This window comes from Notamacropus eugenii, chromosome 3 (genome assembly GCF_028372415.1).
Source record: "Notamacropus eugenii isolate mMacEug1 chromosome 3, mMacEug1.pri_v2, whole genome shotgun sequence".
NCBI classification, from domain to species: domain Eukaryota; kingdom Metazoa; phylum Chordata; class Mammalia; order Diprotodontia; family Macropodidae; genus Notamacropus; species Notamacropus eugenii.
Window position 1 is genome coordinate 128,898,788 of NC_092874.1, and position 27,007 is coordinate 128,925,794.

At 35.5% G+C, this 27,007-nt stretch overlaps 1 protein-coding gene across 17 annotated transcripts in view; it reads left to right on the forward strand.

Moving 5' to 3' along the window:
• Positions 1-27,007, forward strand: part of CADPS2 (calcium dependent secretion activator 2) — a 741,873-nt gene that overhangs the window by 624,266 nt on the left and 90,600 nt on the right. For 11 of the 17 annotated variants that reach the window (XM_072652868.1, XM_072652877.1, XM_072652869.1 and 8 more), the window contains 4 exons: positions 563-666; positions 7,023-7,179; positions 23,634-23,775; positions 23,888-24,007. In XM_072652868.1, coding sequence (XP_072508969.1) covers positions 563-666; positions 7,023-7,179; positions 23,634-23,775; positions 23,888-24,007 — 523 coding nt within the window. The remainder of the gene's footprint in view (positions 1-562; positions 667-7,022; positions 7,180-23,633; positions 23,776-23,887; positions 24,008-27,007) is intronic. The other 6 variants (XM_072652879.1, XM_072652880.1, XM_072652884.1 and 3 more) reach the window with 1 other exon arrangement.

Sequence of the window (27,007 nt, forward strand, 5' to 3'; positions counted from 1 at the left end):
GACTTTGTACTTTTAATTTTTTTTTCAGTTTTGTGATTACCTAAACTATAAACATTTCAGGCATGGAATTCCAATGGCAATGACCACCACCACAAAACCAGATTTTGCAAATTGAAGGGATGACTCATCTGTGAGGATGGCATTGTATTGGTGATACAATGAAAAGGGGAGAGAGAGAGAAATCCATGGTAGCTTCTCTCTTTGTATTCCTGACCTTGAAGAAAATGATAACTTGTTTGTTACAGAAGTTGAGCATCTGATGTACTGATGTACCTGTTAGTTCCCCTGTATTAAACAGAAAAGCACTCCCAATTGCTTGTGATTGCTTTGAGGGTGAAATATTTTCTGTAATCTGGTGAACTGGGTTCTACTGTTGTTACTATTGTGTATTCATTTGTATCGTAAAGTATCTGTTGCCTTGAATCACTTATTCCTTCCATTAAAAAAAAAAAAAACACAACTACCATCTATCCGTGCTCTGTTTCAACACTGTTAGAATATGTGTTTGTCTTGGTGGAGACTTTCCAAGGTAATATCTTTGCCATTCTCTTTTTTGCTGTAGAGATCATGAACCACGCTGCTCCAGCTAGGAAGCTGGAGGAGGTCCTTCATCTAGCAGAGCTCTGCATAGAAGTTTTGCAGCAGAATGAGGAGCATCATTCAGAGGTGAGGAAAATGGTTTTTTCAATGTAGAATAATGCCCCAGGCACTTCTTTTCCCTTTAATGAGAGCAACGCTAAAGAGCAGGTTAGCCATGATCCTTGATGCATATCAGGGCACTTACCTTCAGGGAAGGAAGTTTATGTAAAATGAACAGAAATCAAATCATACTTGCATTCCCTTCATGGAATCTGGTTCAGAAAAGAAATTGAAAGGCATAAAAAGAGAGAGACTAGTGATAGTACCAGGAGGTGATGAAAAGTCATGGAAAGCATGTGTAGTTTTAAAGCAGTTCAGTTCAAGAAAATATGCACAGATATTGAGTATCTGCCACATACAGGGGAATGAGAAGGTTGCTTTGAGGAGACAGTGAAGAATCAGACAAGAGATCATAGATTTAGAGCTAGGAGGGACCTTACAGGTCATCTAGAGCAACCTCCTTATTTTACTAATGAAGAAACTGAGGTTCAGGTTAATAGACTTGCCCCAAGTCACCCAGCTAGTAAGTGTTTGAGGTGGGATTCGCAAACTCAAGCCTTCTTGACTCCATGTCCAGTGCCATCCACTATGCTCCACTGCCTCCCATACACCTCTTGAAGCTTGGGGTCAAGTAGGAACGGCAAGACTTGCAGACAGATATCGATAAATAAAAGACATAAAGTCAACTGAGATGTACAAAGTGTTATGATAGTACAGTGAAGGAAGAGAACAGTTCTGGCTTAGGAGATAGTCATAATACTTGGCATCTCACAATGCTTTAAAAGTTGTACATGTAGTATCTCATCAAAAGTTCACTATAGATTTCCATGTAGTGGATTAATTTCAGATTTCTTCTTCTTCTCAAGCTTCTCAAATCTTCAAAATCAATTAATATAGATAAAACGCTTTGCCAACCTTAAAGCCTCTCTGTCTCTGCCTCTCTCTCTCTCTCTCTGTCTCTTGGTCTCTCTGTCTGATAGATGATAGATAGATAGATAGATAGATAGATAGATAGATAGATAGATAGATAGATAGATAGATAGATGATAGATAGATAGGTAGATATAGGTAGATAGATATTATATACATATATGTATAAATCAATTTTCACTGTGTTTTAGTTGATAAAAATCAATGGTTTTCAGATCCTAATTTGAAATTAGGCTTATCTGAACATACTAAAAGCAATATTGATTCTCCTATTTTAAACTCTAAAAATGACTCCACATAAGATCAGGGCTTTTATTCACAATAATGAAAAAGGTTTCTTCTTTTATTTCCTTTTTTTCTTTTCTTTCTGGAGGGAAGAAGCTCTCTTTACATAAGATATAATAAAATTGAATACCATAGAATCAGTTTGGTTATTGAGGAGCCACAAGAGGTGAGCAGGGATATACAGGAACAGATATATACATATATATTATAGATATAGATATAATTTATAGAATATTTACGTTTAATGAAACCTTGCTCTCAAAAGATATAAGAAACTACAGGAAGTACATTTTAAACAACTCCTCGAATAAAGACATCCATGAAACCATACCATGGTTAAACGAAGATTTATTGTGTCTGGTTATAAATATGATCATTCAAAACATCTGCTTTTCACTCACACTGTGGAATCTAGTTTTTACCTTGCATCTGTCATGTGTGAACTTGTTATGGATATTTTATTTTAAACTGAAGAAACAGCTGCTTCAATAATTTGAGATGAATTCCCAGGAGGTTCTATTCTACACTAGTATCACTGCTGTGTTACACTGCAAATGATTATTTGATAAAATATATGTTTTCTCTTTGTCTTTTGTTGCAAAGCATTATCATCAAAGTATTAGGCTTTTACAAATTAAAAAAAAACAACTAATTCTGATTGGATACCAAAATACAGTGTACTTTTCTATAAAAGACATAGATTCTTTATTATCCTAATAGTTGTAAAGGTTTTACAAATCTGGCATTTTCTTTATTAGCACCAGTAAGGAAAATGGTAATTATGCAAGGTTCAAACTCATTACTCTATTATGATCCTCATTTCCTACCATTTAAAGGTAATTATTAAATATTACATACTCATTGAAATTACAATTAAAATTTGCAGGAAAACTAATATACATATTAAAATGTAATGGGTACCAACAAAACAAAAAACTGATATTATTTTCCAATCTCCAAAAGAATTTAAGTTTATTGAATACAGGCCACTTTTACACAAGCCAATCAGGAACTGGAAAACACAGATTTCATGATAAAATTATGACAGTGAACCCTTGTTATATATTTTAATATTGTAATGTTTTTCCCATTCTACAATGCTTTCAAATCCTTGGATTCCCTCAGGGAAGAGAGGTACGTGTCCCATCTCACACAAAATAATATTGTTTTACCCATTTTTCTAGTATGGATCTCTTTATTTGATGATGCTATGTTGTAAAAAAAACAATTCTGATTGTTTCTAATTTTTAAAGATATTCTTATCCTTCTCCTTGAAACTCAAGAATATGAGTCATTCTCTAATTAGGTTAGGTATTGTAGTGTTGTATGGGTGTGTGTTACCAGTGATTAATTACATATTACCAATTTTCCTATTATCCATCTCAGTGAATCAATGTATCTTGGGAATGTTTTCATTCACTGATAAATCTTTCTCTGAACATTTATGGAGAGTGAATTTTCTAGTTTGGTATGTCAAAGTGAATCAGTGCTCTGGCTCTCAGGTCTAATATTTATTTTGCCGTATGTTCAAACCAGAGTTTCCTGACTCCTTGAAAGAGTACCCAGATCAACTCCCTTGGTAGAGGTTAATCCATCTGCCTCCAAGAGACCTTCAAGTGGCTCATGTGTCAGGTCCTTTTATTTCCATTCTACTTCTGTTCACAGTGGCAGTTTACTTTTCAGGGCTAAAAGGTTGTTTCTGTCCTTCAGCAAATTTTCAGATAAGCAGGTTTCATCTCCTTCAGATCTTTGACAATGACTTTCCTTATAAGACTTTTCTCCCTCACTCTGAAGTCCTCTTGACCTCCTCTTTCAGCCCTGCCTCAGACTTCCTCCTTCTTCTTAGCAAGGTTGTATAATCTTTTCTGGTGAGCCTCAAGACTATATACCCACTCACAATAACAGATTCTTAGATATCTCTTGACAAGAATTTTTGGTTGAACCAATAAGTTTATCCAACTACAAGGTGTCATAATTGACACAGTTCCAAAGGAAGTAGATGCTCATGCTCCAATTGTACTCTTAAGTAAACTCTTTCAGCCCCATAGTCTACTTAGAACTTAGGGCTTGCAGACATCATCTAATAGATGAGGAATGCAAACCCTGGTAAAGTGACTTGCCCAAGGACACACTGGTAATTAGTAGCAGAGTCAGGACTAAAGTCCAAGAGCCTACTCATGGTCCAGTGCACTCTCCATTGTACCAATTAATTCAGTTCAACAAACAATTATTAAGCACTTACTGCGTGTGAGACCTTCTACTAGGGATTTTGTTGTTTGGTCATTTCAGTTGTGTCTGATTCTTTGTGGCCCCATTTGGGATTTTCTTGGTAAAGATACTGGTTTGCCATTTCCTTCTCCAGCTCATTTTACAGATGAAAAACTGAGGCAAACAATGTTAAGTAACTTGCCCAGGGTCATACAGTTACTAAGTGTCTAAAGACAGATTTGAACTCAAGAAGGTGAGTCTTCCTGACTTTAGGTCTGGTGCTCTATCTGCTGCCCCCACTCAACTGTGCTGGGGACACAAAGATGAAAAGTACTCCCACCATCAAGCAGCTTACTTTTGATGGATAAAAACAGATAAAAAGAGAAATAAATACCAGAGAGCTGAGAAGGAAAGGAAGGGGAGAAGAGTATGATTCTGCAACAATGATGACTAAAGTTTGAGAAAAAGTAGCAGGGGAAGGAGATGCTGCCTTCGCAGGAAGCAGCTCTGAATCACTATAGGGTTAGAGGAATGCCAGCTGGCTGGGGCCTCACCCTCCAGGTTCCTTTGATGACGTTGGTTTAACGTTATTCTCTAGATACTGTATAGTTGGGGCCAATAGTCTGAATCAATAAATACCTGGATAATAGTATGCTCAAAGGATAGACTAAATTCACACAAAACACCTCATCCAAAGATGGTAGAGAATGGAGGTATGTGTATGCAGGAGATATCACACACATGGTACATCAACACAGTTCTCTGACTGGTCTTGGAGACCTTGGTCATTTGGATGTTTAGTATGGTGTTTGAGGACCTAACTGGGGTGGTGCTAGGCCTTGTATTTATGGAGGACAGGACTTCTGTGACATGTTACTTCCTCCATTTCTTCATTTTGTTTCTTCCTTTCTACCACCATCACCGTGGAACAAGGGAGAGGTTGCTGCCACAGAGTCAACAGATTGAAGGCTATTTTGTACTTTTTTATGTTTTATGGATCACTATGGTTAAAAAAAACCTTAATTGTTTAGTGTCCGAACTGTGATCATGAGCTTCTCTGTAGACTGGCCTTCCAAAATTTCCTGGACCATGGATAAGAAAGGCTTTTCCAGCATGGCAGAGTTCATCAGAACCCACTGGTACAGCTTTGGTGAAAATGGACTCACCTCCTATCTGACAAAGCTTCAAGTAGGATTTTTTGTAGGCTTTTCTTGTTACTTTATTAAACTTTGGAGGAAAAACTCAGCATCTGGCCAATCAGAAATGTCAGAAATTCATGTTCCTTCTAGACTCACTCTTCTTGGAGTCTACTATGAGCATTATCCTTAAAAAGTACACAAGGAATTGCTGTTATCTAAATTGCCTACTACATCATGATTGTTATTTTCCTAATTTTAATTTATTTTAGTGGTAGTGACTATGTTATAATTGATGTATAACTTTGAAAGAAATTTCTTTGAGGTAATATGATTGTTGTGTTTGTCCTTCTTTCTCAAAGAGGACCATGACATCAAGATGATGACATGACTTGCAGTTGACTTTGATTTGAATGAAGGAAGGCTGTGCAAGGTCACCAACCTCACTTTCTTCTCCTGAGCCATCTGGATACAGTGACCTGATATTCATCAGGATGACTGGAGATGGCCCAGGATGCAATGTGAGACCCTGACCCTTTCAGGATAAAGTCTTATCACATTCTCACTTTGAGTGAGATATTCAATGAATAGGCTTCTTTAAGCAGTTACTCAAGGGATGGCCCCTTTAATAAAAAAAAAATCAAATTGGGAGAGGAAGACCCTCAAGGTTCCTGGGTAAAAGAGAAACAATTACTGTTTAGTAATTACATTCACTCTGTGCTAGGTGGGTGGAGACTTGGTATCCAGTCTATGAGCTCCACAGTGCATTAGGTTTAAGGCTTGATCTTTGAGCAAGAGATGTAGCCAATAAACGCAGAGGGAAAAAGGCAGATTTTGGACATGGAGTGTACCTTCCCCTGGGAAGAACGCTGGAGTAGGAGGTAGGAAGGAAGAGGAGGAGATTATTACTTGATCAACCAATAAGCATTTATTAAGCAAATACTGTATTCCAGACACTGTGTTCTATCTCTTTTCACTCACTGAGGATTCGGAGTCCTTTCTTATTTATCCCTATATTTCTGAAGAAGAGCAAAAGTGTGGAATAAAAATCTTGCTTACTACTGCATTCTTCAAGTTTCCTGTTTGTATCCCATATCCATTATAAGAGACATAGTATCTAGCAGAAATCTTTACAGTTAGCTTACATTGAACATTTATTTCTCCATACATAGATTGATTCCAGTTCTTTTTAGTCACTGATTCTTTGGGGCCTATAGTTACTATGAATGAACTATTTTAAAGCAAAATCTTGGAAGCCAGTATTGAGCAGTTCATTTTCTTAAAAGGAGAGGTTCAATAAATTTTTCAGGTATAAACCTTAGGTTCCTACTATGCTACTGAAAATAAAGGTGGAACTTCCTAACTTTAAAATGATTTGCTCCAAAAAAGAAATTAATTAGAACAATAATTAAAATAGCTGGTATTTCCAAATTGAGGTATGTTCTTTTTCATTGTGTCAAACTATTATGAAACTGACATTTTCTTAAAGGTGTGAATGAAGGAAAATGTTCTCTTAGTTTTTCTTTTATTGAAAATAAAACAAAGACAATTAATCATGTTTTGGAAAAAAAACTTTAAAAATTCAGCCAAGGGAACTATTTTTTAATTAAATATTAAATTTTAGATATCAGAGGTGTTCATTATTCATACTATAATATAGGTCATTGTTTCTGGTTTTCTTTTTTCTTTTATTATTCATGTGAAATTTCTTTTTTTCTTGAAAAAAGTTTTCATTTTATTTAAGAACTTTTCCAATTTCATTAAGTGTAGGCACTGGCATTTTTTTATGTTTCTAACAAGTCTTCTTTCTTTATCCTTTGGTAGGCATTTGCTTGGTGGCCAGATCTATTGGCTGAACATGCAGAGAAATTTTGGTCATTATTTACTGTGGACATGGATTCAGCACTAGAGGCTCAACCACAAGATTCTTGGGATAGTTTTCCACTTTTCCAACTACTAAATAACTTCCTAAGAAATGACAGTAAGATTTTGAATACATTAATGTGGGCATACGTGAGGGTGTGGGTATGATTGGGATTAAGGGCCAGGGAGATATTCATGTATATAAATAACATGTGTTTAGAGAGGTGTAGTATGACTCTCCTCGGATTAATATGTCATATGCCTTCCATCCTCATCCTGCAACCAGGACTTCCTAGATCAGAGCTAACCCTCCTTAGCGGCTTACGCTGGTCACTGTGATATCTTGATTACATCACCCATTTCTTCTCCTCATGTGTCTCTATAGTACTTCATGTCAACTTTTTTTAACATGGCAACAGTCAGGAGGATGCTAGTAAATGCTAATAAAATCCCACTTCTCTGAAAATCACTTTAAAGTTTAATCAAAATTCTTAACATTTTCTCCATCACTCTCTTATAGCAATAACTCAGGCTCTGATTTATAGAATTCACTGATTACTCAAGTAAATTCTCACACTGAAAATTTAATAATCATCTCTAAATTTAACAGGAGTGATTCTTACACACCCCTGGGAACAGTCATCACTTTGCTTCTAGCACTCTTCTCCAGGAAAACTAAGTCTACTCATAAAATGAATTAGCAATATTTGTGTCTGTGAAGGAAAATTTAGAAATTTGGTTTTTTATAGAAACCTTTCACTGCCAAGCTACCTCTGAAACTGCACCAGTAAAATATATTTCAATATTAAGCTGTTCTATCATCAAGGTTTCTCATTTCATAGAGTCTCAGAGTTGGAAAGGAACTTAGAAGTTACTCCTTTTAACATCTTGTCCAGTGCAGAAATCCTGATAACAACATATCTAACAGGAGGACTTCTGGCATCTGCTTGAACACTTCCAGTGCCAAGGAGGCAATTGCTTTCTAAAGCAACCCACTCCACTGATGACTCCTCTTAGTATGAAGTCCTTCTATGTATCAAACTGAAATCTGCAGTTCTGTAAGATCCACCCTGTTGAGCCTAGTTCAGTCTTGTTGGGAAGCACAAAATAAATTTATTCCTTCACTCACATAGTAGTCCTTTGAATACTTGAAGTCCCTGATCACACCTTAGATAAATTATCATCTCTAGTTCCTACAACTGATACTCAGGAGAGAAGGTTTCCAGATTCCTTCCCATCCTCTTAGGAGGATAAAATCATACTTCTAAAGTTGAAAAGGACCACAGATGCCCTCTAATCTAATCCCCTCATTTGTTGGTTGAAGAAAACCAAAAAAAAAAGGACAGTTTAAGTAATTTTTCCAAGGTACTCAGTATCGGAGATGGAATCTAGACTCAGGTCCTCTGACACCGTCACTCTAGCACCACTGCTTTCTTAGACCAAATGGTGGTTTAGCTATAATCTTTTAAATTTAATGTTCCAGGAACTGAACATAACACCCTAGGTATAGTCTAACAAAGAAAGTATAACAAAAATATTTCACTTCTGCCCTCCTACTAATGCAACATAGAATTAGGCTTTTTTTATTTGTTTTTCTTTTGTTAGTACTCATTGAACTTGTGATTATTTATTGAACACCCCTGACTCCTTTCTACAGAAACTTAGACATATCCTTGTGTGATTTTATCTTGTTTATTTTGGGTCATTACTTTAGCCTGTGGAGATCATTTTAAAACCCTGGTTATCTTATTCACTGGATCAGCTGACCCTACCAGCTTTGTGTCATTTCAGAAAAGTCTTATTATAAAGCCAGTGTATCATTTTATTTATGTGTTTGTTTGTTTATTGACTTAGTTAGTTATTTTTAGTTTTCAACATTCGCTTCCATATGATTTTGAGTTCTAAATTGTCTTCCCTCCTCTCCTCCTCAGGACAGCATGCAATCTTATATAGGCTATACGTGTATATTCATATTAAATATATTCCCATATTTGTCATGTTGTAAAGAAGAATTAGAAACAATGAGAGAAACCATGAGAAAAAAGAAACAAAAAAGAAAGAGCAAATAGTATGCTTCAGTCTGCATTCAGACTCCAGAGTTCTTTTTCTGGATGTGGATGACATTTTCCATCAAGAATCTTTTGGAGTTGTCTTAGATCCTCCCAATGCTGAGCAGAGCTAAGTGTATCAGTGAATCAGCACAGTGTTGCTGTTACTGTTTACAAGGTTCGCCTGGTTCTGCTCACTTCACTCAGCATGTTAGTTCATGTAAGTCTTTCCATGTTTTTCTGAAGTCCACCTGCTTATCATTTCTTATGGAACAATAGTATTCCATCACATTCATATGCTATAACTTGTTCATTCATTCCCCCATGGATGGGCATCTCCTCAAATTCAGTTCTTGGCCACCACAAAAAGAGCTGTTATTAATATTTTTGTACATGTGGGTCCTTTTCCCATTTGTATTATCTCTTTGAAATACAGACCAAGAAGTGGTATTAAAGCCAGTATATTATACCATAATCTACATTGTTGATACCATGACAAAATTATTTTCCAAATAGTTGCATAGGTCTCTTTCAATCGCCCATATGTGAATTATCTGACATAAATATATGAATTCCTGTCTTTACTTTCCCTAACATCTAATAAATTTCTCAACTATCCTACTCACCCACCAGCAGCCAAAAAGCCATCAAGTTAAGGCAACAAGCTTGGACTCATGCTTAATAGACACCATACAAATAAAGGCAAAAAGGCAATCCCTACTCTCAAGGAGCTTACATTCTAAAAAGGGAGACAATATGTACTTAATTAGTTGCATATAAATTAAATATAGCTTCAATGGAAGGACCTTTAAGTGGGTGAGGGTAAGAGGTAAGGCCTCCTTTCAGCCAATATGTGTTCATTGAATACAAACATTTTAACTTTGGAAAAGTACAAGTAGGAAGGTAAGACTGTTGAACAAAAACACCATTATTTTCCAGAATAAAAACATTATGTTTAACACTGTTCATGCCAGTTATTAGGGATGATCAAAAAAATTGGCTATAGTTAGGTTCATCTTTGGGCAACTTAATGATTCTCACTATATTCATCTTAATGGCCAAACATTTTAGAAGAGAAGAGTTTGCTTGTCTAACATGTTAAGTTGTAAGATTTTTTTGGTTCATCTGATGTTTTCTGCATATTACAGAAAATATCTCTTACCACCAGATTGATGAATTTCTTGACTGTAGCAACTCTTAAAATGTAACTACTAAGTGAAAGAGATTGCCATCTGCATACATGAAGGGAGCACATAGTACACAAAATCACAGACTCTTTGAATATTAAAGGATACAATAAGTATGTAATGTTTTGTTATTCATTGACTTTTATCATCTGGCTTTTTTGTAAGAGATAATGACATTCTCTTCACAGATTATTTGGGGAAACATTCACTAGAACTTCAGGGAACTATTTTATGCTTCTTTTTGGTAACAAGTGTTGCAGGATAATTATAACTGGAAGGTGTGAAACAAAAAGAACACTGAAATGGCAAAAACTTAAAAAAATAAGGTTTCCAATGGAATTAACTTTACAGAGCATGCCACTTTTCTAATTTTTCTTCATATTGTTACCATAACACATCTGATGCTAACTACAAAATGCATAGAATAAGGAATTTCAGGTTTATTTTAATCCACTTTTAGTTAAACCACAAAAAAAGCAAAAACAAACTGCTTATTCCTATTCTAGATTTTTAGTTCCATCAAATTTTGATGTGTTTGGATTTTGGCTATGATTTTTTAAATGATTGCCATATTTTTAAAAACATCAATTATTTCTGAGAAAAGCACCTCTTTAGTGCATTCAAATAAATGGAAAGGTTCCTTTGTGTCATAATTTCCTTTTACTACCAAGAGCTGGGTATAGTTCAGGGAATTGGAAATGGAATATAGACCTTTATCTCAAGTTTACAAATTGTAACCAAAGGTATGACCAATAAATACATATTTATGAGTTTTCAGACATATAAAATATGTTATATAAATTATTGTTGATGTCAACAATAATTATCATATGCTCTTATCAATATGTAAATATTATATGTTCATTATAATGAACTATGTTGTTGGTCATTATGAAAAGTCTTGCTATTTAATTTCTTAATCACCCACATGATTTTATAAATTCAATTCCATTCCAAAAGCCAATCTTTCAGATAACAAAGTGCCCTGTAGTCTATGGATGACGTTCAGAAAAACTCTAGGATTTTTATACATTTAACCCATAAAGATAATACCTATAAATCAGCACCAAGATATGGAAATTTCTATTATATTGATTTAATTAAAAGTGTCATTTCTAAAGTCCAAACTGTTGTTAGATGTCTAAACTTAACATGAACGAAGTTAAACTAATGCTACATTTTAAATAGGACAAAAAAGGAATTGTTTGTCAATTGGGTTTACACAGTTGTCATGCAAATACCTAAAGTGCTTAATCATTTGTGCTGAGTGTTGAGTGAAAACTCAACAAAGACAATGTGATAGATTTCTCTCTCATCTTCTAAGAATGATGTATTGGATTTTCAGGCTAATGATGAATTAGATAATATTTCGTCTTAACCTTGATGTTAATTTTTTTTAGATGGGGAATTTTCCAGAATCATAAATTTTTATGTAGAAGGGGCTTTAGATGTTACCTAGTCCAACCCTACCAACAATGAGGAATCTGAGGCCCAGAAGGTTTAGGTCATTTGCTCAAAGTCATACAAGTCATAAATGATGAAGTAGGGATTTGAACTCAGGTCCCTTGATTCCCAGTTTATCATTAGACAAAAGCTGGAACTGTCTTTTGCCTTTCTTTGTATCACCAGTGCTTGATACAGTACCTGGCATGTAAGTATTTATAAATTTTTGTTTAGTGAGTGACTTATTCTTTCCATTATAACACATTATGAAGCATTAATTTAGATTTTTTTATCTGTTTCCTATTGCTTTAAAAGAAACTATGTCCTTCAATTTTAAAGAGATTTAACTTTTTTGCTAGGCTCTGAACTAATAGCAGAAAAGGTGAAAATCCACATTCCACTCATGAACCCAGTCCAACTAGTAAAGACAATTAGGTTCCCGGTTCCTCCTTTTAAATGTAACTTAGAATATTCAACTCTGGATGAAAGAGAATTGCCATTCTGTTATGATTTGTTAACAAGGCTCTGAGACAAAACGATCACTGAGTGTCATAATTATTGCCAATCGATGAGTGATGGAGAGAGGGAGGGAGAATATCTTCCCAATATGAAATCTGCTTGTTGTTCCAGAAAAAAAAAAATTAAATTGTAGTGTGTTTCTAAGCCTAAAGTTAGCCATGATTAGCGGAAGACAACGCTTCAAACCCTTGGAGGTTATATACAGTTTCCTCCAGGGAGGAGTACCAGCTGCATCAGAGTTGAAGCAACTGTCCCCAATCTCCCACCCCTCACAGCCTAACCCACTGATTCCCAGAGCAAGATCGATAATGAAAACAAACTCATACTCCTTAACTTCTACCCCAAAAAGAATGTCAGAGCCTACCTTTTGATTTTCTACCATCTTCCCTCAATCTACTCCTTTCTCCTCCTCTCTCCCTCCTCCCCACATAAAGAGATAATTAGATGGGTAATCACTTTAAATAGATTCTGAGGAAACAGTTTTGAAAGAGAGATTTATTAAAATTGAGGAGAAATTAATATGTTTTCATAATGAAGCAATTAGCAGGATAGTTAAATTATACTGAAAGACTATGATGATAGAGTAAATAAATGTTAGGTTTACATGCTATGCTCTACAATTTCCCCAATGATAATAGATACAGCAAGTGACCATTTCTGACAAATGACAGCCATCTGGAAATTGCACAAATGATTTCTTTCAGCATGACTGAAAGGCAAAACCCTTGGAGCTAGTCACCTTTTAATCTGTGGATATGCTAGCAAGTGGCAAATGACCATTCTCCTGGGAACTGATTCCCAAGTGAAAAATACCACGGTGCTTATTCTTTAATTAACAGCCTTTTCACATTGCTAGCACATTAAAGCCATCAGAAAGAACACCCGTGCTTATATAATCAATGTCACAGAGTCTCTGCCTAAACAAATAATAAATGTTCTGGCTTTACACTAAGTGAAAACCTATTCGTGAAGACTTTCACCTTCAGAAAGATAGGCTCATAAAAATCTAAAAAGAAAAAATTGGAATGTGGTCTCATGAGGATAAAAAGGCTAGTGTTAATAATTAACAAGGAGAGTGAAGTGGAGTCAAATTAGCCATAATAGAGCCCAGAGTGACTGGCAAAGTCACCTCTCATTATCAAAAAACTCATTAAGAAATGAAGAGGTGGAAATCCCACTGGGTTATTCTCACACTGAGGCTATATCAGAGATTATTTTTTCAGATTTCTTTCAAATGAAGAACTGTTAGGTCACCATATTGCATATTAGGTTAATCTTTAAGCTTTGAAATATGGAGGGCTGACACCATCATGTTATTCTACCTCAAGTGCTTAAATGAGATCTGCATCTGAAATTCAAGAATTGTTGTTTATAAATTTGTGTGTGTGCGTGTGTGTGTGTATGGCCTAGAAGCAATATAGGAAGAATGGACCTTCCATGACACAGTAGTAAGAGTGTGTTCCAGAATAGTTTTCTAAATAACCATTTTCCTAAAGGATAGCATCTACATTTCCTTTAATTGAATTCAGACCTGTGCATCAAAATGTATTTTTAGGTTACAAAAAAAAGGAGAAGTAGAAGAAGAAAGGAACAGGCACCTACGTTTCTCATTTAATTTCTACAAGCCTATCTTTGGTCCAACACTACATGAAGGTTCTTACATGTTAACATCTGTATTGTAGTTTTATGTTTGGGAAAACTAGTCTGCTCCAGTAAGACCTGCAGATCTATGTCACAGAGATAGCTACGAGCCCTCCCCACATTGACCCATGTCAATTATGACATACTTGATGGTAGGCAAGGCTTATTAACCTACATAATAGGGCTGCTGGTTATCATCAGTTCTTCATTATTACTCGTGAAGGGGAGGACTGGCACACATAACTCAAAGGATCATAGAAACAAAAATAAATACTTACCTTTTTAATGCACCTATGTTATTATTGTGCAGATTTGCTTCCATTTGCTTAGGTTAATAGTCAAATTGATATTTGTTCCTTAAACAACGACTGGCCTCTAGAAGAATAAAGACAAAAACCCATGAAACAGGAAGAAGTAAATCAAGCAAAATAATTGAGAGTTGGTGATAATGACCGTGACAGTGATAACAATGATGATGATGATGATGATAATTCAAATTCCCATAACATTTAATTTACAAAATACTTTCTTCATAGTAATCCTCCAACATAGGGCATGCAATTTTATTGTCTCCTTTTCAGAGTCTTAGGTTAAATAACATACCCATGGTTATACAGTTAGTAATGTATACCAGTACCAGGTATCAAAAGGAGGTCTCCTAACCAATTCCAGGGCTCTTTCTACTATATTTTGAAGCAGACTGATTTGATTTAGGTTTTCAGCATTTTTTTTAGTCCTGCCACAATGAAGAATATCCAGTCCAAGGTCCAACTGGAAGAGGAATTCCTTATAGATGATAAGGTCCTCAAGGTCTCTTTGTTTGCAGATAGTATTGTGCCAATTGCTTCGAGGCTTAAAATGTTATAGGGTTCTCCTCAAAGAGAGCCATAATTACATGAAAGATATCAGCCTACCAGTTCATACAGGGAAAATGTGGATGAAAACTGCTTTTGTCAGACTTTTATATGAGTTAGTACACCAGTGCATACATCCAAGATGGGCAATACCAATGGGCAGGATTGGATTAAATAAGATCATAGAGTTAGAGCTGGAAGAAACTTTATAGCCCATTAAGTACAACTTACTCATTTTACATATGAGGAAATGGAGAAGTTAACTGATTTGTTTAAAAATAACACTGTCAGAGACTGAATTTGAACACAGGTTCTCTGATACCAAATCTATTACTCTTTCCATTGTCATGCTACTTCTCAGTAGAGGAAATAGAGAAGTCTGGACTGAATTCAAGAAATCATTTGGTGCTTTCCAGCAATAGATGGATAGATAGATGGATGGATAGATGGATGGATGGATGGATGGATAGATAGATAGATAGATAGATAGATAGATAGATAGATAGATAGATAGATAGATAGATAGATAGATAGATTAGATAGATAGATGATAGATAGATAGATAGATAGATAGATAGATAGATAGATAGATAGATAGATTGATTGATTGATTGATTATAGATAGAGACAGATGGATGGATGGATGATTGCAGATCTTGGAAGAATACCATTTCCAGAGAATCAGTCTTACGTGTGACACAGAGGGCAAGGAAGAAGCTGATGGAGGTTTCATGTAGACTACAGAATTCCCAATGATGAGGTGTACAAGAAGGAATATAAGAATTGAGAGCAAGGAAATGTATTATTAGAAAAAGTGGAAAGGCAGACAGACTGAGCAAGTGAGTGATAACAGATAGACAGCCTGAGTGCTGCACTAATACCTACAGAATGTAGAAAGACAGAGGAAAGCCTCCACCATGTTGGGAGTCTCAATGGAGTATCTATAGGAAATATATATGATTTATACAGGATAAGAAGGCATAAATGGATTACTATCTACACCAATGATGGCAATAACACCCTGATGATATCTCAGATTCATGTCCTGATGTCTTTTATGACATGAAAAAAATCATTTTTTTCTATCAAGAGTAAACAAGGTCTTTAGAGTAGCCTTGATTTTATCAAAAACAGTCATTGTCACCACTAAATTTGATTAATCATTGTTGAGGAAGTAAATAAGAAATAAGGATTAGGGCTTCAAGTACACACACACACACACACACACACACACACACACACACACGAATTTGGTAATAAATTGAGCCTTTTTGTCTCCCAAAGTGGTTCATGGACCAAAAAGATTTAAGAACCACCAGGTTATTATAGGGGACAGCCAGGTGGCACAGTGGTACAGTGCCAGGTCTAAAGTCAGGAAGGCTCATCTTCCTGAGTTCAAATCTGGCCTCAAATACTTACTAGCTGTATGAGCCTAGGCAAGTCATTCAATCCTGTTTGCCTCAATTTCCTCATCTGTAAAATGAACTGGAGAAGGAAATGGCAAATCATTCTGATATTGTTGCCAGGAAAATCCCAAATAGAGTCACAAGGAGTCGGACATGACTGAAACGTCTCAACAACAAGGCTATTATAGATATACTTTCTTTTATACTTGGAGGAAAATGTAATATCTATAATCTATAAGTAAAAAAATGGAGGCCTTAAAGTCAAATAATTTTTAAAGGAGTCTTTTAATGAGTCCAGATCTCAGAGATTTATAATAGAAATGCAGAGAATTCACAGAGTACAGCAGGAAAACCACTGGATTTGGAGTCAGGGGAGACATGAGTGTAAGTCACTCCTTTGTCACTTAATAGATATAAGACCAAAAGTAAGTTAATTCACCTTTTTATGCTGTTTCCTCATTTATAGAATTGTAATATTAATATAGTCCGTGGTTGTTGGGAAAATCAAGTCAGATAATGTATTAATCTACCTTGAAAACACTAAAGTGCTATGCAAATATAAGTCAATATGTGTTTATTATATGTTGTTTACAATTAGATATTAGTATATTATTATATTTCTGAAAAACCATCATGCATGTTTCTGAGAGCATCTTAGAACAGATCACACAATCAATTAGTGAGTGCCTCATGAAATAAGTGATGGAATGGGAAAGAAGAAAGGATAGAAAAGCAAAAGGAAGAAAAGGGGAAAGGGGATGAAGGAAGAGAAGGAGGGAGGGAAGAAAGAAGGAAGGAAATTTTGAATAGTGGTTAGCCTCAAATCATAGTCATTAAAGCCATATGAAGAAGATGAGAAAGTTCATTTTGATTCCTGAAGCTACATATTATTGAAAGAGGTTATGACAAATGTTTGATGATCTACTGTGGGTGGGAAGCAAGGGGGCTTATGGGCAACTGTAACAGAAGAGAATGTATTTACATAGAAAAATTATAATGGTTAATGGTGTTTATGTGAATAGTGGCATTTATATATTCTGGTTTCGTTTTCACTATCCTTTAATTTCCTTTTCCCCTTCCATAAATATATATCCCCATCCCCTTTAACCCTTTATTTATAAGAATACTGATTTTGCCTTTACCAAACTAAAATGTGAATTTTCATAGATCTTTATTTTGATTAAAACTACAGATGAGACGGGCATCTAAGTGGTTCAGTGGATAGACTGCTAGGCCTGGAATCAGGAAGACTCATATTCATGAGTTCAAATCTGTCCTCAGACACTAGCTTTGTGACTCTGAGCAAGTCACTTAACCCTGTTTGCCTTAATTTCCTCAACTGTAAAAAGATCTGGAGAAAGAAATACAGTATCTTTGCCAAGAAAACCCCAAATGGGGTCATGAAGTCAGACGCTGCTGAAAAACAACTAAATGTCGAAGATTTAGCACTAGAAAAAAATCTCAAGGTAATTCCCTCATTTTACAGATGAGCAAATTGAGAGCGAAGTGAGTTAAATAACTGCTTAGGATCCCACCGGTAGTAAGTAGTGGAGCCAGGATTTAAATATTTTATCACATTTTGCTTTTTTAAAAAATTACATCAATGTTAGAACGTGTGCAAAGTTAGGTTAGAACGCAAGTTTAATAGCAATTTTTGAAAACATTGGCCTTTCCATATTAAATGACAGAAATTTTCTAAAGGAATAAATGCCATGTTCATTTCTTATGACTGTAAGAAATGATGTTACACTTTCTAGAGCTGAGAAATGGAAAAAATCCTCCCTTTTCTACTTTCATATAGTGGCAGCCTAGCACGGTGAATAGGAAACTGGCTTCCAAGACAGAAAGGCACAAACTATAACCCTAGACAAATTAATTAACTTTTCAGGATCTAGGTAACTCTCTAACACTGTCAGTGTAGAGAAAGTGCTGTCTTGCATTAGTAGAAGTTCCTTACTAGGAGCTCCTTATATCAAAGAACTTGCAGGTTTAGTCCAAATGAAGCTCCTACTCCATCGGATTGCAGGATGAGGTCATAAATCAAGAGGAACTGCCACTCAATAGGTTCTCAATAGTCTGACCTCTGGCCAGTGGGTCCAAGAATAAAACTTAATATTTAACGGAATTTATTTTAATAACTTAATATGAACATAATGGATATTGCCAAATTGGATCAACAAAATAGGACATGACTACTTAGGCCCAATTCTCCAAGAAATTGTTTACTCATTTCAATATTTTAGCTGCTTATCTATTTAAGCAACTGCATTTTTACCTGCCTGCATTCCTTGTGAGTTTCCACTTAGGGTCATGGTCTTTCATTTTCTGCTCTATATCATTATGCGGTATGGTGCTTTGTTGTTGTGAATTCCTATCTATGATTGAAAAGTGACTACACACCTAAGTGTCACTAATCTATAGTAAGATTTAGTAAATAAAAGATTTTGTGTGTATATATACATGCATATGCGTATTACAGTTGTGTGTATGTGTATGTATAGGTATGTGTGTATGCTGCTTCTCACGAGTCGCATAACCATGCATAAATCACTAACACTCCAAGTGTTGTGCATCTCCATTGCATTGAAGGAATTGTCCCTATCAGAAATTCCTTACACCTAGGAAGTCAGGTCTGGACAATAAGATTTCATATTTCTTTTGTCATATACATATTTAGTTTGTATAACTTATTAAAGCAATTTGTAAAGAGCATTAATATTCCTCTTGAGAGGTGTTATGTAAATGTTAGCTCCATGTCATTATTAGTGAATTAATCCCTAGGTTAAGATGCTTACATACATAACAGATTATTGCACCTACAAATGAGCAGTCTATCCGATCAATTCTAATACTAATTTCATTAGATGTTCGGGAGTGGGTGGACTGACGATAACTACTAAATCACCTTTAATTCTTTGAAACAACAAAAGCACCCAAAGGAAATACCACTGAAGTTTTGACTTTTTAATGTCATGAAGGTAACACATGATGTAACAAAAAGGAAGGAAATTGTTCCTTAGCCTGTCATTTAAATAGGGATTGTACTGCATCTATTTATTTAGATGTTGGCTAAAACACTGGCATTTTGTATGTTATGGGCACACCCAGAAGTGAGAGTGTACATAGATTTGCTTGCCACATTGAGGATAATATAATATACATATATACATACACACATACTTCTTTTGATGCTTTGTCATCTCTGCTGTAGCTAAACAATTGTCAACAAATTCCACTTATCAAAATAAATTGTTGAGAATACTAATTGTTAAATTCCCCTAAATCTAAGTAAGTACCTCTAGATCTGCCTAATTATTTTTGTCATTGTACCCATTTGAGTAGGAATAGTTTATAGAATCCCAAGAATGGGGGGAGAGAGGGGAGGAGGAAGAGAGAGTTTAAGTGATAAAATCCCCACCATATTTTTCTACCATCCCATTTGGCACTTGGTGAAGAGAAGTAAACTATATGATCTCTTAAGTTACTTTTTGGTTCTGTGATTGGCTATCAAGTAATAATTAAAGCCTTTTTCACTTTGCTAATGAAGATATCGTTAATATAGCTTTAGTTTCTTTGAATCTGTGAATTAAGATTAATTTTGTAATTAACCTTTGTGGAAAAAAAAAACTTCACAAGGCTCCATTCTAGTGACTGACAAGCTAAAAAAGATAGATGTAAATACAAATAAGACAGCACAGAAACTATTTCTCATAGTTTCTAAGTTAAATCTAACTGATAATAGTCATAGCTGAAATTTTATAGAGTGTTTTAAGGATAGAAAGACATGATTACAAACATTTTCTCATTTAATTCTCTCAGAAACCCTATGAAATGGAAATCATTATTATTTCCATGTTTGCAGACAAGGAAACTGAGGCTTAGAATGTTAGATGGTACAGACGATAGAGTGCTGAATCTAGCCAGAGGAACCTGAGTTCAAATCCAAGCTGTGTGACTCTAAGCAAGTCACTTAACCTCTCTGCCTGCTTCAGTTTACTCATAGGGAAAAGGGAGATAATAATAATATTCCCTTGCAGAGCTGTTGCAAAGAAAATAGGAAATGATATTTGCAAATCACTTTGTGAACATTAAAGTCTTATATCAATGCTAGCTATTATTAGACAGGGTAAGTGTCTTGGCTAAGAGCTCATAATTAGTAAGTGTCAAAGTTTGTATCTGAGCCCAGCCATCTTCTGTTTTCAGGTTCAGGTCCAGGTTTTTTTTTTCTATTATGCCTTTCTGCATTAATAGATAATAGCTAACAAACTAAGACTGCCTTACTTCCTACCAATCTTTATCATCACTGTAGTAATGAGTTTATAATTAGCTATTGAGTTGGACAGGGCTGTGCTTTGGAATCAATGTTTTCTTCCACTACTTTTTCATTTTTATTTTTTCTGGAGTTTTTAATTTGGTCTTGAATTAAACTTGCCAGAGAATAAAATGGTGTTAAGTGTTCATTATTCCAGAGTTGTTTCTATGTGTCAATAGCATACTATCACTTTATTTTTGACAATACTTAACATAATTTCTTTGGCCCACTGATATAGACATGGACAATAAGTGTGGAGTGAACTATTAGTCTGTCATCCCTGTAATTTTTAAGAGAGCTTATGCAAGCTCCATCCCCTTTTGGTGGGAATGAGATCTTTGTATTTTCAGTTGGGGATGAATATCACAATACACAGCAAAGCAATACCTTTCCTTAGGGTCATACGAGAAGTTTTTGGCCCAAATGGGAATGGGATCCAAGAATTATTAAATGTTAATTTCCATCCAATGACTAAAAATTGTAATTTTATCATCATAATGTCTGTAAGCATACTGATTGGTTAATAAAGTCAAGGTGTTTATTTAACCAAAAGAAGAAATCACTTATGGGGATGGACATAGTTCTTTGCATTCATGGTCTTTTGTACATGTGAAAAATACCCAGAAGTTTTAGTGAATTGTAAATTCACTAATATGAGTCAATAGCATGACATGTGAATCACAAAAACATTATGATCTTTACATTAATGGTGTCCAGAACCAGGGAGTTATAATTCCACTGTATTCTCCTTGCTCAAACCACATCTGGACTACCAAATTCAGATCTGTGCTCAACATTTTAAGAAGGAGATAATTAACAACTAGAGAAGCAACAGGGCATGGTGGGTAGATAGCCAGTCCCAGAACAAGAACAACATGGACCTCTGCCACATACTTGCAAGTCAGTCTCTCAGTGCTCTGGGACAACTCTAAGACTGTAAATTACAAATAAGGTTCCAACTTGCATTGGGAAAGGGAGTCTCACTAGGGAGTCCTCTATACCACATCCAGTCCCTATTCTACTCTCTATTAACAGGTAACCAAAAACTTGTGTCTTCAAGTAGTGTTAGAAGTAGAAACCATGACACATTAGAATCCATTAAAGGAACTGAAGTCATTTATCCAGAGAAGACTTGGGAGAATCACTTTAGTTATCTTTAACTCAAAGGTTCTTGTGTGGAAGAGGAAATAGACTTGTTTCTTTAGGGGGCCACTGCAAAGTGCAAATGAGGAGTAATAAATACAAGTTACAGAAAAATTGATTTAGGACATATACACAAGCACACTCATACATGTAAATGGATATGCAAAAATATTTTCTAATAATTGTAACTGCCCAAAAGTTGAACAAATTCCTTTACAACTCTGAGACAGCATAATTTTATGAAATCTATTAAAATGATTACAAGTTATACCAATAGTTTCCTGCAGAATCTACACACTTTCTCTGTGCCACTCAAGAGCATATTCACTTCTATTCTGAAGACATTGGGACCTCCTCATACTCCCAAATAGTAATAGGTTGCATCTTAGTGCTGCACAGATTTGATGCAAAATAGCATGGATCCTACCAAAACATCACAATAACTGCCTTTTGAGGAGATATCATAAGTCTATAGAAGGTATTTGGAATAGTCAGATGTACTATTGGAAATAAAAGTATTAGGTGACAAGACACTGGAAAGAGAAATATAAATGTGAAAGTCATCTGCATAGAGATGATAATTGAAGCCATTGGAGTGGGTAAGATCAGCAAGTATGAAAATGGAGAAGAGGTGCTAGAACATATCTATAGGAAATACCCATGTTCACATCAGACAGGAAAAAAATAGAGCCAGTAAAAGAGCTAGAAAAAGAATGGCAAAAAGTGGACCACGAGTTTAGTGTCAAAAACGAGAAAGAGGAGAGGATATCAAGAAGGAGGGGGTAATCTACAGTATCCAAAGCCACAAAGAGGATAAGGAAAGAATTTCATTGAATTTGCCAATAAAGAGGTTTTTAGAGACCCTGGAGAGTATTTCTCTACCTCAAGTTTTTCAATGAGATTTGTATCCAAAATTCAATAGTTGATATTTATAGTGATGGGGAAAGAAGCCAGATGACAAGAGGTGGTAAAGAAGTCAGTGACTATATCTATCCATCTATCTATCTATCTATCTATCTATCTATCTATCTATCTATCTATCTATCTATCTTATATATATGTATATATGTACACACACACATATATACCCATATATACGTATATGGGTGTGTGTATATGTATATATGTGTACATGTGTACACATATATACATATATGCACAAATTATATGTAATATATATTTTTCTTAGTTTAACAACAAAGGAAAAGATAACAAGGAGGAATAAATATTCAGGATAGGGAAGAACAGAAAACATTTGTAGTGGAGGAAAAAAGGTAACAGAGACATGAGACAATCAGTCAGTCAATCAACAAGCATTTGCCAAGTGCTAACATGAAAGGCATTGTGTTAATTGCTGGAGATATAATGGCAAAAGTGAAAGAGCCTTTGAGCTCAAGAGCCTTACATTCTAAGGAAGGATACAGCATGTACATCCATGCACATTTACATAGTGTTTTAAATAAATACAAGGTGGTTTTGGAAAGCAGTGCACTAGGGCAAAAAAGGATGATTGATGCAGCAGAGACACAGTGGAAACAGGATAACTGGATTCAGGAAAGAGAAGGAAGGTTAGGCTTAGCAAAGACAGGGCACTGAATCCTCTGAAGTGAGACAAGAAAAGCCTGTAGCAGGGAACAGAGTCTGAAACTTGCATTTATAGTACATTGAGTTGCATTAGGATATTTGGTGATCTGGGCTTTTCTGGAGATCCAGCAGACTACATCACAGGTATAAGCAAACCACCTAAGTTAAACCATATTAATAGACCATCATGAAAAGTGGAAACATGCCACGTAGAAGTAATAAGTTGCAAAGACAACTGTGCATTTGTATTTATAAAGCTTTATAGGCAGGGACAATTAGATGATGTTTACATTCAGTTTGGAAGCAGCCCGTTGGAATGTGAATTTCATTAGTTCTTTATGTAACAGACAATTCAGGAAATGCATTTCATCCATGTTTTTCAAAATCCTGATATTATCCACACTGATGAACACTGTTTCTGTTTGGATATTACAGCACTTTTGTGTAATGGAAAATTTCATAAGCACTTGCAAGACATCTTTGTTCCACTGGTCGTCCGCTACGTGGATCTCATGGAATCTTCCATCGCCCAATCTATTCACAGGGGTTTTGAGCAAGAAACGTGGCAGCCTGTCAAGTAGGTACCCTAGTATGAATGACACCTCTGCATTCTTACACCTGACCTTGTGGGGGTCACCTTGAGCTATTTCTTATGGCATTCCCTTCCCACATTGTTTATTTCTTCACAGGAACATCGCCAACAGTCTTCCCAATGTAGGTCTTCCAAAAGTTCCAAGTCTGCCTCTTAATCTTCCGCAGATACCTAGCTTTTCTACACCATCCTGGATGGCTTCTTTATATGAGTCCACGTGTGTATCCTCACTTTTCTCTCAGTGGCGTGTTAGCTAGTGCATGACCTTGCCATGTTGTGTGCAGAAGTATTTGATGTGCATGGCATTTGTAATCATTGGTAGAAAGACACTACATAGTGTGTGTGTGTGTGTGTGTGTGTATGTGTTACAGCTGTTGAGCTAAGCATAGAACATCAGTGATTAGCAATTTAGAGCACAAAGTCACAGCAATGTGATATAGTTAATATCCCACTTTACATCGATGGAACAAAGGTCATTTAAGAACCAGATTGCAGACTGTATACTAACTGGTATAAATACAATCCTTCATATTTAGCTAATGAGCAAGATAAGCTGTTTTCCTCTGGGTCCTTAGTCTCACCTTACTCTTAAATAGCTAAATGACTTCTCTAGTGCATGCAAGAAATTGTTCTAAAAACATTTTTAGTGGTAACAGGCATTTTTTCTGTTTTTGTTAAAGTTCCAGATTTAAAGAGATACTATCAGGAAAGAGGTTGCCATTAGCCAGTTTGTCCAATCATTTTTTTGTCTTCTCAACATGCTGTCCATTAGTGTTCTTTATTATTTTTATATTGTCCTTATGATAAAAGCCCTCTATAACTTGATGCACATTTCCCGATATAACCGAGATGATGTAGATGTACCTCTGTCCAATGCCAAATTTAATTTGGTAGAACTTGGGATGTTGGAAATGATTTTAATGTTATATTTTTACTCTGTATCCCCACAACATACCAACAAATTCAGCAATATTACATGTGCTATAGGAGGACAAGGATTGTTATCCCCATTTTAAAGATGGGAAAACTGAAATACAAGATGCTTAAATGATTTGTCCAAGATCTTTCAGTGGAATGACACCAGAAATCTACCCAATCTCCTGCTTTTCTAAAAGCCTGGACATCTTTCCATTAGCCCCCACTCTGTGCAAAGCAGCAGTTAGGCTTACTGAGATAAGCCTTTAGATGAAGACATATTTTCAACACTTCCATGAGCTAGTGTCTAAACAACTGTGAAAAAGATAATTTGAAAAAAAAATATTTTGACAGTATTCTTGCAAGTTAAACATCATCCTTGTGCCCACAGGAATTATTAAGGTTTTATGTTACACATGAACTTTTTTCTTACAGACAAAAAGCTTTGGGCTCTTCAGTGTTCATGGTTCCCTTGTGTGTCAGTGTCTGTATATTTGCAAGGAATTACCTAGAAAGTGTATTGAATGACATTGCTCTAGACTTCTGGCATTTGCTAATGGGAGGAGTAATCCTTTACTCCTTTTCTTTTTTCTCTCTGCTTCCCCCTTGGTGTGAGAGTCTAGCAATTTAGATCCTCACCACTCCTGTGAGCATTCATCTGAGAGGTTGAGTCTTTGTCAGTCATCTCCCAAAACTTGAGCTGTGATGTGTGACCTTCTGAGTCCTTTGTCATCTATCCTTTGGAGTTCATTTTTTTAATAATCTAAGTTTCAAGACATCAGTGTTCATGGCATATTGTGGCTTTTTTTTAATTGCTAGAATTCTACTTCCCTGAATAGATAAAGAACATACTTCAAAGAGTTAGCCACTATTATCTTTCTCTGTCAAGGTTATCACCATTAGATAGTTTGGCAAAGTTCCCAGAGCTACTTATAACGTTATTTTCTTCTAAAATTTATTTTTAAAAGGAAATTTTTTATAGAGGACTAGCTAGAAATTGAGTGTTTTTCACTTTTATTCATACGAGATACTACAGAGTGTGGATCTTGAAGGAGGTTAAGGGGGAAAATAATGTCAAAGTAACCATGTCTAAGGTCCAGTTCAGATGACTAGTTTTAAGATAGCTTAGTCAAATGGATTCAATTAAAGAGAGAGGACTATTTCTCTAAATTGTGTGAATATTTTAAAGGATACATTTATTTCTACTAACATGTGAAGATAAAAACCATGCATTATGAGGAGCTCTTTATCCCCTCCTCTTTGTTTATAAAGTTCCTTGCATTTCACCTTTTTTGTTGTAAAACTGGCTGCCAAGGGTAGCCTTTCGTATTGGCATTTTTCAGGCACCCACCAAGAGATCCATTGTTCATAGCAGTGTTTTTTAAATGCTCATAGTACCACCATGACGTTATAATTTAGACCTTTGAGGGGATTCTAAATGAATTGTTGGCTCCTGGAAGAACACATTTACATTTTGTCATTTTTTTCTTTAAAATTAAATGAAACATTTATTTACTCACTTCGTCCATAATTAGCCATGTTCTGTGGGTCGGGTCTTAATAGATCACCAAAGAAGAAAAAAGATGTTAAAAATTATGGACCCATATTTTAATCGTTTGCCCTTAACCAAAAGGTCAGTTTTCATTAGATTTAATATATGTTGTACCATTGATTTTTGTGGGAATGGGCAAGAACAAATGCATTGCAGTCAGCATCAGTGAAAGAAGTGTCCACCTGGCATCTTGAAATGAAAGTATGAAAAAGTTTTAAATAATTGCTTTAATTTACAAGTCCTCAAAGGAAACAAAACCTCATACAGAAATGAAAGTAGATGGTTTTTCCTGCCATGTGTATATAGTCCATTTGAAATACTACAATCATCAAAATGTTCAGGGTACTTTTTTTGATATTTTTCTGCTATCCTTTTATATTTAGCACAGAGAGAAGGTAAATAAGCACTTGTGTTAGCTTTTTGTTTTCACAGGAATATCATTGCAGTGTTGTGAGTTGTTTGTTGGTCCTTTTGTTTAATGGTACATTTGGGGCATTGAATATTAAGGTTTGGGAGATATTAAGAGAGGAAGGTGCTATGTTCAGTATTCAGTGTTTTTCTATGATTGGTCCCCTGAGAAGTTAACTCAAAGGATACCTTGGCTAGACATACAGAGAACTATGAATTATTGGCAGAACTGGGTAAGAAAAGCACATTGAATAGGTGATAGGGCTGAGACTCTCTGTTGGGAAGAAACTGGCTTTTAATGAGCTAAAATGGGAGGTTTTCTTCTTCCTTTCTAGTTAGCTA